This window comes from Embiotoca jacksoni, unplaced genomic scaffold (assembly GCF_022577435.1).
Source record: "Embiotoca jacksoni isolate LCO1_2020_lvr unplaced genomic scaffold, fEmbJac1.0.p SCAF_7, whole genome shotgun sequence".
NCBI classification, from domain to species: Eukaryota; Metazoa; Chordata; class Actinopteri; family Embiotocidae; genus Embiotoca; species Embiotoca jacksoni.
Genome location: NW_027185425.1, coordinates 21,178,455 through 21,196,904, shown reverse-complemented (window position 1 = coordinate 21,196,904; position 18,450 = coordinate 21,178,455). Strand labels below are relative to the sequence as shown.

Sequence of the window (18,450 nt, the reverse complement as noted above, 5' to 3'; positions counted from 1 at the left end):
GTCTGAAGTCCAACTCATCAAATAACAACTTATCAACCAGGTCACACTGCAAAATGTGTAGAAAATCTCATAATTCCCGACAGCAGTGGTTTCACTGATGGAACAGAAAATGTCTCGACTCTGGAAGTATTTGTTATATTTAATGACATTAAATCATGAAGTCCAATCAAGGAAAAAAAGCACAAACCCAGTGATAGAAGATGAGGAGGAATCTGTTGGTACCTTCCCTGAAAACAAGAAAAAAAGACCATTTTCTCACTTTCCCACTGATCAAAGTAACTGGCCTCCATCATTGTTTGTTCCAGCTGTTATCTCTTCAGTCTGGGCTGCATCCAGGCAGTCCAACTAGTCACATGGACCGGAAACTATAATATTAATGTTAATAATGGGTGATTTATCACATGTTCATCATATTTGCAGCTGTAGACTTATTTCTAATGTTTTCAGGAGGAACCAACAAATCTGTGGAGCCAGTTTTAGAATAAACTTTGAAGAAAAAATATCTTATTTCTTTCACACTTTCTCTGCTTCACTCTGACAGACGAGAAAATAACTTGTAATTTCATCACTTGTCACAAGGAACGAAGCTTCGTTTCAGCGAGCTGTTCTTGGTACCAATAAATTCCTCTATATATTTATTTCAGATTGCAGGTTAGAAAATATGAATTTGCTGTAATTATAAATATATACATTTATTTCTGCTTGAAGATTAGAATAGTTCATTTCAATTTCAGTAGTTTTCATTCACTTTTCACACAGATAGTTAAAAGATGAATAAGTAACCGTGTTGTTTGAGTCCTGCACACACAGCAGATTTCATACAACCGTCCAGAGAGAACTCATGACATCATCAGAGCTGCTGATATTTTACAGGGAGTTTCAGAGGATTATGGGACAGATGATGCTGCCCACTAGTGGATGTGTGAGGAACTGCATGTCAAATGAATATTTTTCCTCCTTCCAGAAGCAGTATGATGATGTTTGGGCTTCATAATCCAGAACCTCAGCAGCCCGGTGTTGGTTCTGCTGCTTCACTTCACAGAAAAGAGCCGTGAAACATGAGATATGTGAGAAGAAACAACCTGCACCACTTGTACTGTGGTGATATTTATAATCTGAAGGTCTCCATGATTCCTCATAGCAAAGCAACCCAACGGAAATCTGACAAGTTTTATTTAAACTGATGGAGGATGAATGAATGAATTTGGCCAGAAACAAACTGAGCTCAGTGCACGTTGGTACCATTTATCTGTTCTGTTAATGGAGGTGTTGGCTGTTTGTTGCAGTCTCAGTGTATCCAACAACAAAACACTCTGCCACGGTGAAGACGATGCAGGCGGCCTTCCTCACTCTGCTGACTTCAACCTTTCTGTGTCAGGAAATCTCAGGTTTTTTTGTCTGATTTGACACCTGCTGGTGTTTTGCTGTTTTTAGGTGACTGAGAGGACGACCAGGTGCTTTTGTGTTTGACATGTTTTCTGTGTATGATGGCTGAAGTGTGAGAGCGCTGGGAGATGGATGCAGGACTGATGTGTAGAGTGGCGCTGATGAATGAGCAGCTGGATGTCAGTGTGGATGTGTACTGATCCGAGGCGGAGCTCTGTGTGGAGCTCTGTGTGGAGCTCTGTGTGGAGCTCTGTGTGGAGCTCTGTGTGGAGCTCTGTGTGGAGCTCTGTGTGGAGCTCTGTGTGTCGGTGCAGGACAGTTCAGAGCTGGAGGAGTTAGTCGCTGTCAGCTGGGTGAACAAACTCCTCAACTACAAACACACAGACACAGAACCACCTGTGTCCTAACGCTGTGGGATTCTCCTCCCTGGTTCTGCCTCTGACGGGCCGGGGGTCATGGCTTGAGTTTGAGCCAGGGGTGGAGCAGGGTGAGGATGGAGAGGACGGAGGAGGCCAGGCCGCAGGCTCCGACGAAGCCGGGCCCCGTGGGGTAGATCGCCAGCCGGTCCAGCGGGATGAAGATGTCGCAGCTGTTCTTCAGCAGGTCCAGCAGCAGCGGCGGGTTGCTGTGCAGCACCGTCACCACCAGATGGAGCTGTCTGCGGAGCCACGCCCAAAGGACGGGCAGGGCCACGGCACCCGGCAGGGCAGGTGAGGAGGTGGAGGACAGGTGGTCAGCGGTAGGGGTGGTGCCGGGGGAGGGCGGGGCTTTGGTGGCTCTGTAGCGAGCTTCACTCTCCATGAGGAGGTGGAGCTCGTACACGTCCCGAGTCAGGTTGAGGATCAGAGCAAAGAGGTAGTACCTGCAGAACAACATCACAGCCTCAGTTTACGGTTTTCTCCATAAAGGACATCCTGATGACTTTCTATCACTGACCTGAAAGATCTCTGACTCCATTTGTTCTGGTCCAGGTTGGAGATGAGGCCCGTTTTTCCCGCCCACAGCACGTTGTCGCAGGCGAAGTACATGGCTCGGTTCAGGTGTCCGATGGTGAGGCAGAGCCGCAGCACGCTGTCCGACAGGTGGATGGATCTCTTGGCGGCCTCCAGCGCCTCCACGGAGTTCCCCAGACGCAGCACTGCGGGACACAAGGCGTCAGTGGCACCGCGGTGCTGCTCACAGAAGTCACGAACGGACCCACTCACGTTTCCTCGTCAGGCTCATGTGGGCCTCCAGCTGACTGACGGTTCTGCGGAGTTCTGACGCCGCCTCGCCCCGGTGCAGAGTGGAGCCCAGCAGGGTGCAGGCATACTGAGCAGCCCTGGGAACACACACACACACACACACACACACACACACACACACACACACACTTTGAAAGCTGACACATCAAGAACTGACGGGATCCATTCCCAAAGTAAATGAGCACATAAAGAGTCTTTGATGGGAGCAGAACCAGAACCAGAACCTTTCATCTCGTCTGTCTCAGTAATAAACAGTCAGTGAACCGTTTAATCAGCTCACACTGACCAACACGACCAGCAGCTGGTGTGTGTGTGTGTGTGTGTGTGTGTGTGTGTGTGTGTGTGTGTGTGTGTGTGTGTGTGTGTGTGTGTGTGTTCTCAGTAAACAAACAGCGGTTGTTCCAGCGTCGCTGTTTGTTGTTTGTTGTTTGTTGTTTCCGGGTGGTCTGCTGTTTTTAACCTCGCAGGGCAGCAGACTGAATGTCCGGTGCTCATGAGGTGGTTCCGTTACCTGATGACTCTCTCCTTGCCTTGGCTCTGGGCGTTGAAGCGGACCCACGAGTCCATCCTGGCCCGGTGCTGCCGCACCACCTCTGGAGCTGCAGAGACACTTTGTGTTTGCTGAAGTTGTATTCAGAGGAAAGCTGAAGAGTCAGAAGAGCTCAGATCTGTTTGAAATCTTCCATCTTCGCTGTAGTAAAGTGATCGACTCGGTTTCAACACTTCCCTTCTTCTTCTTCTTCTTCTTCTTCTTCTTCTGTTGTTGTTGGGGTTTATTGGCGGTTGGCAGACCAACTTAAAATTGCATTACCGCCACCTGCTGGACTGGAGTGGGCAGCGAAACATTGGCAGGAAGAAAAATACAAAGCAAAACAAAAAGATAAACCCCTAAATCTGTTTCGTTGATTCATTCCATCATGTGTTTATGTGCTTTCCTCAACTCTTCCCAAAGTATGTTTTCTAGGGTGAACTCAGATCAGAGCTGGTACCTGCTGGTACCCCCTGGTACTCCCTGGTACCCCCTGGTACCCGACCTCAGTGCTGATTTTAAATTCTCATGTGCCACATTCCTTGGTGTCTCCCTCCTTGAATTACATGTACTGCAGTGAGATAACATGTTCTACATCCTTCACGGTGTTTTACCACTGACACGGCTCTTGGTTGATTTTTCCACTTATAAATATTGTGGAGTCCTGCTGATTCAAACCTTAATCAGGCAACGAGGACCTCTTCTCTGCTGTTACAGAATCAACTTTTAATGAACTGACTTCTGTATCCAACAACAATAAGGTCTCACTTTATTGTCTGTATCTCACTCTTTCTGACAGGTGTTAGTTATGGCTGATCAATCAGTGATTAGAAGAGCCTTCTTTTTAATCTGCGTGTTCATTGCCTTAAACATTCATATGAGCAGGAACCCCTGAACACTGCACGTCTATACTCATCTTTGTAATCTCATCCTGTGAATTTCTAGTTCGAGGTCTTCTGTCTGACGGCTGCTGCTGAATCTGAGCACGACTCTATTTAATGACCTAAAATGATTGGAGTGATTTCTGCTGAAAACTATTTAGTATTAAGTCAGTGATATACCAAAAAAACAGTTATTATGCTGTGTAAAATGTAAATGAAAACAGATTTTGAGGAATTGCAAATCATCAATCAATTCATGATGCTCCAGATGTTTTCAATGATTGACAGGTCTGGACTGCAGGAGGTCAGTTTATCAGCGGACTCTTCTACTACGGAGACATGCTGTTGGAATACGTGCAGAATGTGGTTGGACGTTGTTCTGCTGAAATAAACAAGACCTTCCCTGAAAGAGACGTTGTCTGGATGGCAGCATATGTTGCTCCAAAACCTGAATATCTCATTGTATATAACCTTCATTTGTGGACGCAGCAATGAACTGTGTTCACAGACGATGGTTTTCACAAGTGTTCCTGAGCCCATGCAGTGATTTCCACTCCAGAATAGTGTGTTTTTAATGCATTGCTGCCTGAAGGCCTGAAGATCACCACCATCCAATATTGGTTTCCAGCCTTGTTCCTTGTGTTCAGAGATTTCTCCAGATTCTCTGAATCTTTTAATGATATTATGAACCGTAGACGATGAAATCCACTAATTCTTTGTAGTTTTACGTTGAGGAACATTATTCTTAGATTGTTGAACTATTTTCCCACAGTCTTTCACAGAGTGGGGAACCTCTCCCCATCTTCACTGCTGAGAGACTCTGCTTCTCTGATATCATCTTTTTATACTCAATCATGTTGCCATGGTAACCTGATTAGTTGTCAGATGTTGATCAGGTGTTTTTTTTTTTTCCATCTTTACACAACTTTCCCAGTCTTTTGTTGACCCTGTTCCAACTTCTTTGAGACGTGTTGTTGCCATCAAATTTAAAATAAGCACGTTTGTCAAACCAACACAATTTCTCCGTTGTAACATTTGATGTTGTCTTTGGTCTATTTTCAAGTAAATTTGGGTTTACATGAATTGCAAATCATTGCATTCTGTTTTTATTTGTTTCACACAGCGTCCCAACTTTTTGGAAAAGGGGTCCTAATAATAATGATGATAATAATAATAATAATAATAATCATGTAATCTATTTACTTTGCAGAAAGACATGACAGCCGTCCTTCCTGGGAGAGAAGTGTCCCCTTGCAGCAGCACAGTCCCACCAGGCGGCGGCTGTTCCACAAGGCGTTCACAGCCAGCGTTCTCACAACAAACATCGGCACCAGCAGTCAGAGAACTTGGATCATTTTGCAGTGTTTTTATTACAACATGTTTTTATACCGATACACAGTCTACTGTATTCATATTGTCGAACCACAGATGGGGCGAACATGACAACGAGTCATACTTATCAACCACTGCATGGAACAGCTGGGTGTCACTTTGCAGGGCTCAACAGAAGCAGACACTGGACCACAGATTGGATGCAGATCAAACAATTATGAGTTTTCTCCAAGTTTGACTGCAGCTTCATCAAAGGTTTGAAACTTCTGAAGAAAATGGCATACACATTTTTTTTTTTTGAATGGCTCTGTAACTTCTCCCTAATTACCGAGCTGTATTGTACAAAGGATGATGTAACTCAGTAGTCACTCTGCGGAAGTAGAGATAATGTTTAGTTGGTGCACTTAGTGGACATGCAGTAGTGTCACCTTTGTCTGCAGTGGAGCAAGAAGTCTGACCTTCATGGAAAATAACAGGACAGGAATGAATGTTTATCAGAGGTCAATTAAATCTTTTCTAAAGAAATACCCATTTTTCTTTTGAAGTAACAATCTCGAAGATTTCTGTTCTGATCTCTTACAACCATCTTCACACTTCACTTCCCAGAAATCCCATTCATGTAGCCTCTCTGGTGGAACGACCACTGCTGTGTGATAAAACAAAATGCGACGCTAACTTTAAGCCTCATGAGAATCCCCACTGATACCCGGCTGATTCATGTCTTTCATCACAGGCCACAGGCTCCGCCCCCACTGTGTAAACTCCTTCGGACACAGCGACTTCAACTTTGAGATTTGTACTTTAACTGCTGCCAGCTGTAACCTGCAGCTCACATGGAAAACAGTGACATCATGAATTTGAAGGTCAGCTTTAGTCGTTTGGATCTTTGTGTGTTTAATAGTGATGTGCAGATAAACCGTGTTAATGCATCATTGAGGCGACTGATGGTGATGATGACTTTCTCGTGTTCTGAGAATACTTGTACATCCCTGAATATTGTCAGAGGACAACTGATGAACATGACATTGGGTGTGTTGTTCATGCTAAAATCAAAGTATACTCTTTCATATTTTATACTCCCAAAAGGCAATAAATAAAACTAGTCAGGTAAGATGAGTGCTTTGTTTGTCATTTCTGATGTGTCGGATATCTTCAGTGAGCTACACAGATACCTGAGGGAACCACCGAGTAGAATCAAAGCAACTGGAAACCAAATCACAATGTGCAACATGGATCCTCCTGTGTAGAAGACAAACTCAGTCCAGTGTTGGTGCTTCTACGGCTGACAACAAAAGGCACAAATGCATATGTTAATGACTGATCTTTGTAAAGCAGCTGAATCAGACAACAAATGTTCCTCAGATTCCACAGTGTAGAAGTATCTTACATTTATTCACATTTGGACAGTTTTCCCACATAACACAGTTTGAATTTGTCCAAATATTTGACCTTTTGATGGTGATGATAGTGTACAGTTGTATTCAGTCAGCAGATCTCCTACATGGTCCACTCAGCTTTATATCTGTTGTGAGCAGTTTATCTGAAGTCTGCCGTGTTTCCTGCTTCAGTGTGAATCAACTGCACGTATACGGTGAAACATACGTCGAGGGTGTGTAGGACGTACTGGGGTTTGGCTTTAAAGGATACATTTGTATTTCTTTCAAGTCAATCTTTATACACTACACATTTAATTAGGATCTTTTATAAGGACTTTTTTTTGGCATTCCAGTTTCATTTGATAGTCGACAGATAAGGGACAGACGGGAATTGAACTGTGTATGTTGCAATTATGTGGCATACATCAGACACACGTGTCCGGTGTGTGTTGAAAGAGTTATGAGTGGCTGCAGTCCTCCTATTGTGCAAAAATGAACTGATCTGAAGACACAAAGCTTCACCAGTCTGAGTGAGCGAGTAACCAGTGAGGACAAACTAAGAACAAGAGATAATACCATACGAGGTGTCTACATGTGCCCTTCACATCAACATGTGACAGTTCTGTGTACATTAAATGAACCTCACATTAAATACACTCACTATACTTTTCATTCAATTCAATTGTCAATTCCACATTTCAATTCATGTACTTACTTTTTAATTGAAATGAATAAATTGACCGTAATTTGTGAAACGAGGAAAGCATTTGTTGGGAACTTTAAGCACCATCTAGGAGTACTCCTGGTATTCATTTTTTAATACAGATCCACGTCACTATTTTCAGAGTCATCTGACAAAATCTACATAAATGCAGGTGAATGACAGCAGCTGCCTTAAACGTAACAGGAAAGAAGACGGAGAGCTCCTCTTCAGTTTCCCGTGAGGCACACGGCCTCCTGCAGAGACCGAGCAAGCTCAAGTCATTGTGTTCAATCCTCTCCTCTCCAACACTGGAACCTGCGCAGGCAACCAGCCAGAGTTCAAGTAAACTGCTGCGTCCACGGCTGGAACCACGTTCTCACCGAGCAGAGAGCAGAAAGTGCCACTTGCAGAGGCTGGAGCCTGATGTTTGGTCTGACCATACAGGAACTCAGGTTTCTGTCTCTGCACAGTCCAACTTCCTGTTTCTCTCTTTCACAGGATAACTAATAATCCAGAGTATCAAATAACAGTCAGCTCCTCCAGTACTATCACTGCTTATGCCAGCACGTATATTAGAAACAGAAAGAAATACAAAGCTTAGTGTTGCAGTCGGGGTCCCATCAGAGAGATGTTAGTGTTGGTACCCAATCACAGACTGACTTCAGCATGTCACTGATGAAGAGTGTGTGCTGTTTAGGCCTGGGCCACACTGCCTGCATGGTGTGTGTGTTACAGCTACCCGTCTGTGCTGCTGCGGCTCGCTCGCGTGTACGTATCCACAGTGTAAGAGTGTCTGCTGCAGCGCTGCTGCTGTCAGCTATATGTCAGTACTTTGGAAAACGGCCATCAGTAATGACAATGTTTGATGTCCAACGAAGCAGCGACCATCAGTGATGTCATCATCCATCAGTGATGTCATCATCCAGCAGTGATGTCATCGTTGGTTTGTGAATGTTATGAATCCTCCAGTTCAGATTCTGTCCGTCACCATCTTTGCTAGTTCGGAGCGGTTCGGCGCAGGAAGTGACCATATTTGGACGAGCTGGGGGGAGGAGCCAGCGGTGGATCTGACCGATCTGATTGGAAACCTGACGATACTACGTCCCGCCCACCGATAGCTGTAACCTGACTACACCACAGGCCTGTCAATCAAACAGACACGCCCCCAAAAACAGGTCTTCTTGAATCTTCTTTTCTAATGAATGAGGGATTATTTTCAGATGGACCTCCAGAAAACTAATAAGAAGGAGTGACTTTAGCTAACAACACCGAGATAACTGATGGACACATTTTATTCACTTTGGATTTGATGAGAGAAGTTGAATGGGAGTCTATGGAGCCTCTAGTGGCACTCGGTGGTATTGCAGCTTAAAGCCTCATTTTTCAGACCTGGAAGCTACGAACATTTTTACATACAGTCTACGGGTCCAACAAGTGCCGAGATGTAACCAAAGCGTAGTCACGTGATGTTTGTTAACTATTGTTCACAGCGAGAGACACACACACACACAGATGGAGAGAGATAGAGAGCGAACGTTAAATCATTGACAGAATTCGAGCCTACACTGGAATGAGCATATCGCGTACATGTGATCACAGACCTTTTCCTGGTTATTTTTTCTGCCAACTGTTTGTGTCACGTGTGAAAAGTAGTCATCTTGCCTGTTGCCTGGGTGACGCGCTGCAGCAGCGAGGTGACACACGTCTCTAACCTGTTCACACGACCACCGAGACGATGGTCAGGATGTTGTGCGACCGCCACATGGGTAGTGTGTCCCAGGCCTCAGCCAGAAAACTAGACTGTGAGTTTGCACTGTATTCATGAGGTATTCTGGCTTTGGTGATTCACACCAAACATTTGGTTACATACAGGGTAGCACTGTTTCATTACAAAGGACAACAACACTACTTTAAAGCTACTTGTTTTTGGCTTTTTAGTCTTTTGGTAAAAAAATAATATAGTTAGTGTAATAAGAAAGCTAACTAGCTATCCGCTAACAGTTTTAGTTAAATCAACATACAGTGACAAGCGCAATACGAGCACAAAGATGACATAACACTGCCTTGTTTGATCCGTACTTCTACATCAGCTCCGTTGATAAGATGTAAAGAGAAGCGTGATTGTGATTGTATTCACTGTGAGTTTACTGTCAGCGTTTTCCAGAGGTATGCAGGTATCTGTCTGGAGTGTTTTTGACTCCTAACACGTGTGTGTATATTCCATGAGTGAATGTGCAGTACACCCCTACAATAAGAAGAAATCCAACTTGCATAAAGGAGAACTGGATTTCTGAAACACATCCCTGGATTTCTACAGTGCATTCAAATGTCTTCAGGACAGAAACAGATTGGTCAGAACACAAACTCTAAGGGCCATATTTTCATCTGCCGAGGCACAGCGCGGACACAAGGGGGTGTGGCCAAACTTTCCACAGGAGACAACCAGCATACTTTTCCAGGAGGTTCCGGCTCGTAATCACCGATTTTATGGTTTTATGAGTCGGCCTCCACAAGCTGATGATAATAAAGCAGCTTAGGAGAAAGTAACTAATGTTATAAATAACTTCACTGGTATAATGAGAACCGCTGCTCAGTGTAGGAAGCTGTTCAAAGATGGAGGACAAAAACCTGTATTTTATAGACACCAAACACTGACATTAATTAAATATTAACTTGAACAAATAACACTCATCCAATATAGTGAAGTCAGGTGCTGGAACGAAGTAAACAGAAGTAAATTATTCACACTTAAAGCACCCAATGCAATTCATGAATTAACAACACTGATGAAGAGCAATGTGCTCCAAACTTCACTGATGTTGTGTGTTAATAAATAAACTTCATCGATGCTTTGAGTGTGAATAATTTACTTTTAATCAAGAATTAAATGGCCGAACCTTTTGTTCGTAAATGACTTCGTGCACTTCTGGCTACATTACTGAACCAGATGAGTTGATGAAAAGGCTTTTGAATTGTTTCCTCTTTATGTGTGATTTAATTGCAGTTCATTTGTAGTTAACCTGAGTGTCTTTTATATCTTATGGCTGAGATCGGCTGCTGCGTCATGACGCATGCCAACTGCCTGATTCACATCCAATTCAACAGACTAGAAGAGTCAGCGTCATTTTATATGATTAAGTGAATGGAAAGGTTGCGCTGCACCGGGTACGAGAACAGGGCCCTGAATGTTCCCCTTCAGAGATCCACCTCCCTTTTGTTTGATTTTAGATTGTAGAGAGTAAAACATTGGAAAAATCTTAACGACATCAGCATCTCTATGTCTGGGCAGACCTTTTGGTTCCAGTGTGTGTGTGTGTGTGTGTGTGTGTGTGTGTGTGTGTGTGTGTGTGTGTGAAAAAGCATACGAGTGATGAGTGCACTGATTGTTACAAGCATATTTGGTTGTTGATCATTTCTGTTTTTTGTGTGTTTCTGATTGATTTCTTTTTTGTTTAATTTAGGCAGCATTTTTGAAACAAAAATATTCAAATCTGTATGTGCACATTCAAAGAATTTGAATCCGGTCTTGGTCCTCAGTTAGCAGGCCCGGGGTCTGTTAACGGCATAGTGTGTAACACCTCATCCAGAAGCTGCAGAGCACGGTGCAAGTGGACCTCCACCCAGCAGGGGGTGTGTTTGATGCTCTGCCGCGGGTAGTCGGGCCCCCAGCCCTTCACAAAGCTGAGCCGCAGTATACAGAGTCGCCTCAGGTCGTCCACGCCGATCCCCGCTGCTGCAGACAGACCTGTCAGAGAACAAGAGATCAGCAGCTAGAATATGTGACCATCAGTTATCCATTCCTCATCCAATCACACAGCGTCAACAACTGACTAACAACGGAAGATTTCTGCAAACAAATTAGGTTGAGCCGGTCACACCTGAAAAAAGAAGCAGAAGGACATTTCTAACAGGTTAAACATGTTTTTTTTAGATGTGGGACAGCAATTAGATGCATATCAGACATTTCACATCTGTGAGTTTGGGAATTTTCAATATTTCACATGTAAAATGTCAGTAATCATACCTGGAAAAAAAAGCACATTTCTCTTTTGTTTCAGAAGGCCAACCTTTAATAATTGTCCTCTGGTGACATCAAATTTGATATAAATCCAAACATTCAAACCAGCAGTGAAATTTGTTTTCATGCTAGCGAGCCATAACTATTCCATAAGTACCTTTCAACAGTAAAAGATAAACCAAATCAAATTTCACCCAATATTTTATCAGTGCATAGCTTTTTACTCCACCTGTAAGCCTGAGCCCGACCACCCTGCCGGTAGACTCCCGGTCAGGGGAGGAACACAGATTGACTGCTACATAGAAAGATTTGCCTTTCAGCTCAGCACCCTCCTCACCAAAACGACGCTGCACTGATCATCCCGCCTGAACAAGAACCCCAAATACAGAAACCATCAGTCTGCCAGTCTACATTCACTGTCCCCAACCTCCATGAAGGAGCATCGCAGTATGTCAGCATCTTGGATCTGATCCACTCTGAGGAGCTTCTCAACAGCCTCAGAAACCTCTGCCAGAGATATGAGTGAGACTTCCCCCCCGAGGCTGGAGACTCTGCCTCCTCCCTGGAGGATCAGATTATGGAGTTCCACAAAGTGCTCCTTCCCCTCTGAGACCAGAGTCCGGAAAGCCCTGCTCCCTCCAGAGGCGTCGGATGGTTTCCCAAAACTTCCTTGAGGCCGAACAAAAGACGATCTCAATGGACCTCCCGGAAATTCTCCCACTCCAAGTTTTTGGATCCACAACACAGCTGCAGCCATCCTGGCCTGTAGGTACCTCTCAGCTGATTCAAGAGATCCTGGCCAGCCAGACCCAAAAGGCCTCCATGTTCAGGCCTCCATGTTCAGGCCTCCATGTTCAGGCCTCCATGTTCAGGCGTCCTTGTTAAGTTTGACTGCTTGCCTCACCACCGATATCCACCAGCAGGTTTCTGGACTGCTACTACAAAAGGTACCGACGACCTTCCAACCATAATTCCTAGCAACTGCGTCCACCATGGAGGTTTTGAACATGGGGATAACCCCCCTCCGTATGTATCCATGTACATTGTAGACTTTGCATATTCCTCCAAATCGACTTGATGGTCATCAGTGGCAACCTCTCTAAACATGTTCCAGCAATTGAAGCAGACCTGAAGTGGTGACAGATCACTTACAGGCCAGACTCTGATCTGGTGTGTATGAAGGAGCAAGCGTCACATTTAACTGGTCTGAGTTTCCAAGATGGGACAGTTGAAAAAGTTCCAAATGCATATTTTTTTTTTTAAATTATTTATTTTATACACTTTATTAATCCCCGAGGGGAAATGTCTTCACTACAGCAGGGGGGGGGGGGGGGCCCTCAGGGGGGAGATGCTGCAGCAGGCTGCCACGAGCACGGCGCCAGGTAACCTGACCTGAGGTGCATGTTTTTGGATGATGGGAGGAAGCCGGAGAACCCGGAGAGAACCCACGCAAGCACAGGGAGAACATGCAAACTCCGCACAGAAAGGCCCAGGACCGGATTTGAACCCGGAACCTTTTTTTTTTGCTGTGAGGTGACAGTGCTAACCACTGCACCACCGTGCCGCCCTAAAGATAAATGTATGTCGTCCCTGGGTGGGCTCGAACCACCAACCTTTCGGTTAACAGCCGAACGCGCTAACCGATTGCGCCACAGAGACAACGGTAAATTTTAATGGTGGTATAGACCTGACTCTACAGAGCCTTTTGGAGGCAGGAATGTTGCACCGTTCTGCCATCTCGCTGCTCCATACACAACATACAAACAGGGATTGGGAGGGGCTTGTTGTTCTGCTTTTAAGAGAGCAACAGAGGTATTGTGTAAAAAGTGGCAAAGAGCGAACGAGATGCAGACGTGTCTCGCCTCTGATTTCAGATTGCCAATAAGCTATTAAAAAATGAGCCACAGACTTTGGTTGTTCCTCACAAGCTGCATTCACCCCAAGAACGTAGGGCAGCTTGTGTGTTGCTTTGAGGCAAAACAAATCTGCTGATAAAGTTCAGATGCTCTATGTCTGGTCGTAAAGACTCCAGTGAGCAGATTAACACGGTGATCCTCTGAAAGACAGTTTATCGGGCTGTTAGTCAGAGAACTTGTGTGCAGAATATAAACTGAACATTATGAAGTATTTTAAAAGTCGTGGTCTTATATTTCTTCCATGTTTTGGTGGAGACACACTCCAAAGTTGTGAAAAATGAATTTACCTCTTTAATGAAGGTAAACTCTACCTTCAACTTTACCACAGAGTTTATATTTCAAAGTGGCTTCTCGCATGCACAGTGAATGTAAATCAGAAAACAGTCTCATCAACACTTACAAACTGCAGGTGCGATGCCTCCGACGCTGCCTGGACCGGGAATATTTCCCGCCACAGCGGCTGCCTGTGCAGCGGCTGCAGCTTGAGCCGTCGCCGCCTGCTGCTGCATCTGTCTGTGGCACTGCCGCAGGTCGAACACCTGCCGAGACACAAGCAGCTCTCACCACAACAGCAGCACACTGAACGGACGGACCATCTGAGCTGGAAACATGGTACGAATCTGTCTTCAATCACATTTAACAACAGCTCATGCACTTCATTCAGTTGCTAGTTCGTGGCTAACAAAAAATAAATCCGAACGTGGCTTATTATTTGGTACAATGCCACCCGTGAGCTTAATGCTGCTCACAGCTGATTTAAATGTATAGAAATAGTTTAAAATAAAACAGAGATTGCTGATGAGATTGAGCAGACCTTGATGTAGGCTCCAGGGTAGATCTTGTGAACAGCATCACCTGGTGCTCGGCCTGCTTCTCTGTCGAGGTAGTAACTCTGTACAAACACAGCGTGGTCGCTCATACAGCGCATCCACACATCCCCCTCACCCCGACACTCCAGCTGCACACCTTTACCTATATGTAACCTGCAACACAGGGGAAAACAATGCAACATTATTTATGGACATTTTGGTACCGAACAGAAAACAAAGTGAAAAAACAGTTTTGTGATTATTTTAAAGAATGTCAACTCAAATACTGTCAATAATCCTCCATGTAAGACTCTGACCTGTTTACTATACTTACTCTCTAAACATGAAACAAAAATGCCAATAAATCAAATAAACTTGATACAAATTATTCATCCCTAACTGAAAATAATTAAAGCCAGCAATGCAATCTCAGCATTGAAGTGTACAAACTCAAAGTAAAAAACTCGTTGCCAACATGAAGGACTCAACCGTAGAATTGTTGCTGAGGAAACAGAAAAGGGGGGCTGGAGCTCGTCTCAGCTGACACCAAGCGGCAACCAGCAGTTTTTCAACCATTTTCGGCCATTCGTTTTTCAACATGCGTGTCTTTGCACTGTGAGTGGAAGCCAAGTATCGTGAGGAAATCCAATCAATACTGTCTTGCTGTGAAGCCACTGTGTGAACTGTGGAAAAGCTGCATTAACACTCAAGACTCAAAGAAAAACACAAAACCCCTGCTGAGGTTGTCCAAAGTTATATTAATATTATCTTGATCAGCATCATGTGGGGCCATTTCCCTCACAACGTTCTGCTTATAACGAAAAGTCTTGTGAAACCAACTCAAAGCATATACAGAATATTTCTTGCTCATATTGTATACAGGCATTCAATAATTGTCCTGTAGGTCAGTTATACATCGTCATTGTCTCATCGTATTCCCAACCACCTAGAGATGACTCTGTACAGTAAGCAGATAAACTGGTCAGAGACCATCGTTTCAAATTTACGACCTAGGCCTCTGACCTTTGACCTCTTAACCAATTCTGTGTAACACATACAGACACATGTTGACTGACCCAGATTGAGTAACATCACCAAGGTCCCAAAATACTCAGAGGCAGACTCTGTCTCTGGGGGCCAGATCCAGGCGCATTGGTATTTTAATGGGGCACAATGGGCTTCTCTTTTCTTTTCTTTTTTCTGCGCTTGCAAGCCAAGCTGCAATTTCCGTGGCTCAACATAAAGCCGGCTGCGCTGAGATTGGCAGAACAGCGCAACAGTGGGTGTGTCGGTACAGATGTGCAGTCCAATTTTGTTGTCAATTTTGAGGTGAACTTGTACCTTCGCCTCCACAAACTCAAACCATGTCTAAGCCAGCTGGGTAGAAAGGGGTAACAATTCAAAACCTTTTTCATCTGCTCATCTGGTTCAGTAAATCTAGCAAAGTGTGACACCGTGTCATTTATGCATAAAAGGTTAAAGCAGTTTCGGCCATTTATTTAATGTTCAGAGAGTAAATTATTCACAGTCAAAGCTCCCGATGCAGTTTATCTATTAACACCACAACATCAGTGGCGTTTGGAGCTCATTGCTCTTCATCAGTGGTGTCAGGGCAGCACGGTGGTGCAGTGGTTAGCACTGTCACCTCCCAGCAAAGAAGGTTCCGGGTTCAAATCCGGTCCTGGGCCTTTCTGTGCGGAGTTTGCATGTTTGCATGTTCATGATTAATAAAGTGTATAAAATCTAAATCAAATCAAATGAACTGCTTTAGGCGTGCGTGATCATTTCTCATCGTCAACATCGATTCAGCATCTGATTTCAGTATATTGGATGAGTGTTCTTTATTCACGTTGACATTTAATTAATACCAAGATGAAGGTTTTTGTTTTATTTCACCTCTGTGAAAGTTAAGGTTCGTTATGATTGAGCAAACTGTGTAAAAAGACTGACATTATGGAAAAGAATTTCAAGATTGTGATTGCAAAGCAATTAAATCTAAAGTAGACATTTAAATGATATAATAAGATTGCCAGTTCATGGTCAAATTTGCAATCTTTCTACTTCCACTGTCCTGTCCCCCCCCCCCCCCCCCCCCCCCCCCCCCCCCCGCTGCCTCTCTGAAAAAAACAACAACGATTGTGTTATTTACTTAAATTATTTGCACCCTTTACATTCCAACCCAGTGTGACGGTCTCTATTACGTTTGCTATCATTGACAGTTGCACTAGTTTCCTCTGCTGTCTGTGTTTCAGGATTCAGGATTCAGCCACTGATACATCACAGTGAGGATGTCAACGTTAGAAGTGCTGCTGGTTATGATGGCAGTCCAAGCTCGAGAAGTAGCAGCACTGTTTATAAAGTTGCACCCCTCACAAACACAGGAACGAAGACTTTGATCCGTCTTGGCTATCAGAGTCTACAACACATGCACACTCTGTAAATGAGGAGCAACGTAACTGTTACGTTCCCAAAATATCAAAATTAAAAAAGAAATATAGTATTTGGACTCATTGCAACAGAGGTGGAAGAGCACGCAGAACAACCTGTCTAATGATCCTCACAGGGGAAAAATGGCTTTGAAGTAATGAGTGTAATGACTGCATTGAATTGTGAAGAAGAGTTTTGTAAAGTATCGTTCTCAAATAAAATGTCACGTATAAAATGATGTGATTCCTTTAAGTGTTTTTTTCATGCTGACCTATGCAATTCCTTAAAACTCAAAATAAAACTCATTCTGAGTTTGACGACGAGCTTCTGTAGCGTTACTGTATTTTGTTTCCTGTATTTCTAGGCAGGTCACACAGGGTCATACAAACGGGTCAGACAAAGGAAGTTCTCCTGGTTCAGTGTGTTGTCATTAAACACGTTAAATAATTAAATAGAGTATTCATCTTTACTACTTTGTCATAAGGTATTTCACATAAAAAAGACAAACTTGGTTGCATTGATGAAAGTGTTGGTGGTCGTCCACCCACCTGGCTCTCTCGCTGGCGTCTGTGCGGTGAACGTTACTCAGCTGGCCGAGGCAGAAGCGATCACCTCCTGACGGGTCAACGTAACCGTCCACGGTCACCACGGGGCAGCTGGAGGGCACCTTGAACATCTCACCCACCTGAACATCCATCTCAAAGTAGGAGACAGAGCACCAAAACTCTGGTCCTGCAACAACAACACCGACCGTGTGATGGACCAACTAACAGAAGATTTACGACAACTGTTCTTCAGGCAACAGCTTGCAGGGTGCTTCTCTGTTTAAGGGAGGATCGTACAATTAGCAGACATTTTAACAGAAGATCATCATGCATCCGACTAGATTTATTTATTAAAGTCACGGATTTAGTGAGTGTAAGATTGCTGGAAAAATATTCTGCCTCTGAAGACCAGTCACAAACAGTGAAGTACCTGAGAGCGAGATGAGTGAATGTAGGTCACAGTGAATGGAAAGGCTTCTTCATTGCAGTTGTTTCAGATATCTTTTTGCAACATAGCAGGACTTGCATCTTTATTTTTTTTAGAATGTCTTCCACAAGCATTTGCACAGTAGTCACCTCCTACTAAATCAGAAACTCCACGAAAGCCGAGTTAGCCGGCGTTGTTACAAAGAATCAGTGTGTTAGTTTCAGATATGATCTGTATCAGCGTAGATGTCACACTTTTGTTTACTCTTAAGTAGCTTTAAGGTTGTTAAAATAATATTTTTCCTTACTGACATTTTTTCCAAATGTTCTACATGATGATTAGATGAAAAGACATTGAACAAAGCTTGTGTGCTCGGTGTAAGTTGGTAACGATAAATCCATCGATGCCTGTACGTGTAGGCAACATTTCATCTCGTATTACTGATCCAGTATCTCTGTTTGTGTCTCTGAGCTCTAAAGTTCGATTGTTTTATGAAAACTGGTTTACAAAACCTGTATATTTAAAGGTTAATGAGTTCTTCTTTGTTTTGAAATGGATTAAATGTCTGAAACATCAATAAATACACATTAATCACATCCCTTAACAACTACAGAGCACCTGTTCACTGTCAACAATCAGCATGTGAAACATATGGACACATAACAGACATTAATCACAGGAGTAACAAAACAGTGGCAACATCATTATGTCTTCATATGATATATACAGTTAAGATCAGTTGTAATAGTATCTTACCTGGATGATTGGACACAGAAGGAGGAAATGAGGTGGAGCCATGATGTTGAGACCCTGAGAAGAAGGAGAAGAAGAAGGAGAAGAAGATTTATTGAAAAAGA

General features: G+C 43.8%; 2 protein-coding genes and 1 non-coding gene across 6 annotated transcripts in view; all 3 read right to left on the bottom strand.

Moving 5' to 3' along the window:
• Positions 1-121: 121 nt before the first annotated feature.
• Positions 122-3,370, bottom strand: pex11b (peroxisomal biogenesis factor 11 beta). Its single transcript, XM_069176057.1, has 4 exons — positions 3,142-3,370; positions 2,592-2,707; positions 2,323-2,524; positions 122-2,248 (listed from the first exon to the last, which is right to left on the bottom strand). The coding sequence occupies exons 1-4, from the start codon at positions 3,195-3,197 to the stop codon at positions 1,840-1,842; spliced, it is 783 nt and encodes a 260-aa protein (XP_069032158.1). The 5' UTR covers positions 3,198-3,370; the 3' UTR covers positions 122-1,839.
• Positions 3,371-6,735: 3,365 nt separating this feature from the next.
• The window catches only part of smad10a (SMAD family member 10a), a 29,926-nt gene continuing 18,211 nt past the window's right edge, over positions 6,736-18,450 (bottom strand). For all 4 annotated transcript variants that reach the window (XM_069176007.1, XM_069176010.1, XM_069176009.1 and 1 more), the window contains 5 exons: positions 18,350-18,403; positions 17,170-17,353; positions 14,200-14,368; positions 13,786-13,924; positions 6,736-11,196 (listed from right to left, as the gene is read on the bottom strand). In XM_069176007.1, coding sequence (XP_069032108.1) covers positions 10,985-11,196; positions 13,786-13,924; positions 14,200-14,368; positions 17,170-17,353; positions 18,350-18,403 — 758 coding nt within the window. In that variant the 3' untranslated portion in view covers positions 6,736-10,984. The remainder of the gene's footprint in view (positions 11,197-13,785; positions 13,925-14,199; positions 14,369-17,169; positions 17,354-18,349; positions 18,404-18,450) is intronic.
• Positions 13,055-13,128, bottom strand: trnan-guu (transfer RNA asparagine (anticodon GUU)). Its single transcript has one exon. It is a non-coding gene; the product is annotated as a tRNA-Asn (tRNA).

What these genes read in the sequence shown, in the direction of transcription:
- pex11b (XM_069176057.1), bottom strand. Translation starts at nt 3,197, where the DNA reads ATGGACTCGTGGGTCCGCTTCAACGCCCAGAGCCAAGGCAAGGAGAGA. An exon ending in GGCAAGGAGAGAGTCATCAG is followed by an intron (nt 2,708 to 3,141) that starts GTAACGGAACCA and finishes GTGTGTTCCCAG; the next exon opens with GGCTGCTCAGTATGCCTGCA. An exon ending in TGGAGTCAGAGATCTTTCAG is followed by an intron (nt 2,249 to 2,322) that starts GTCAGTGATAGA and finishes GTTGTTCTGCAG; the next exon opens with GTACTACCTCTTTGCTCTGA.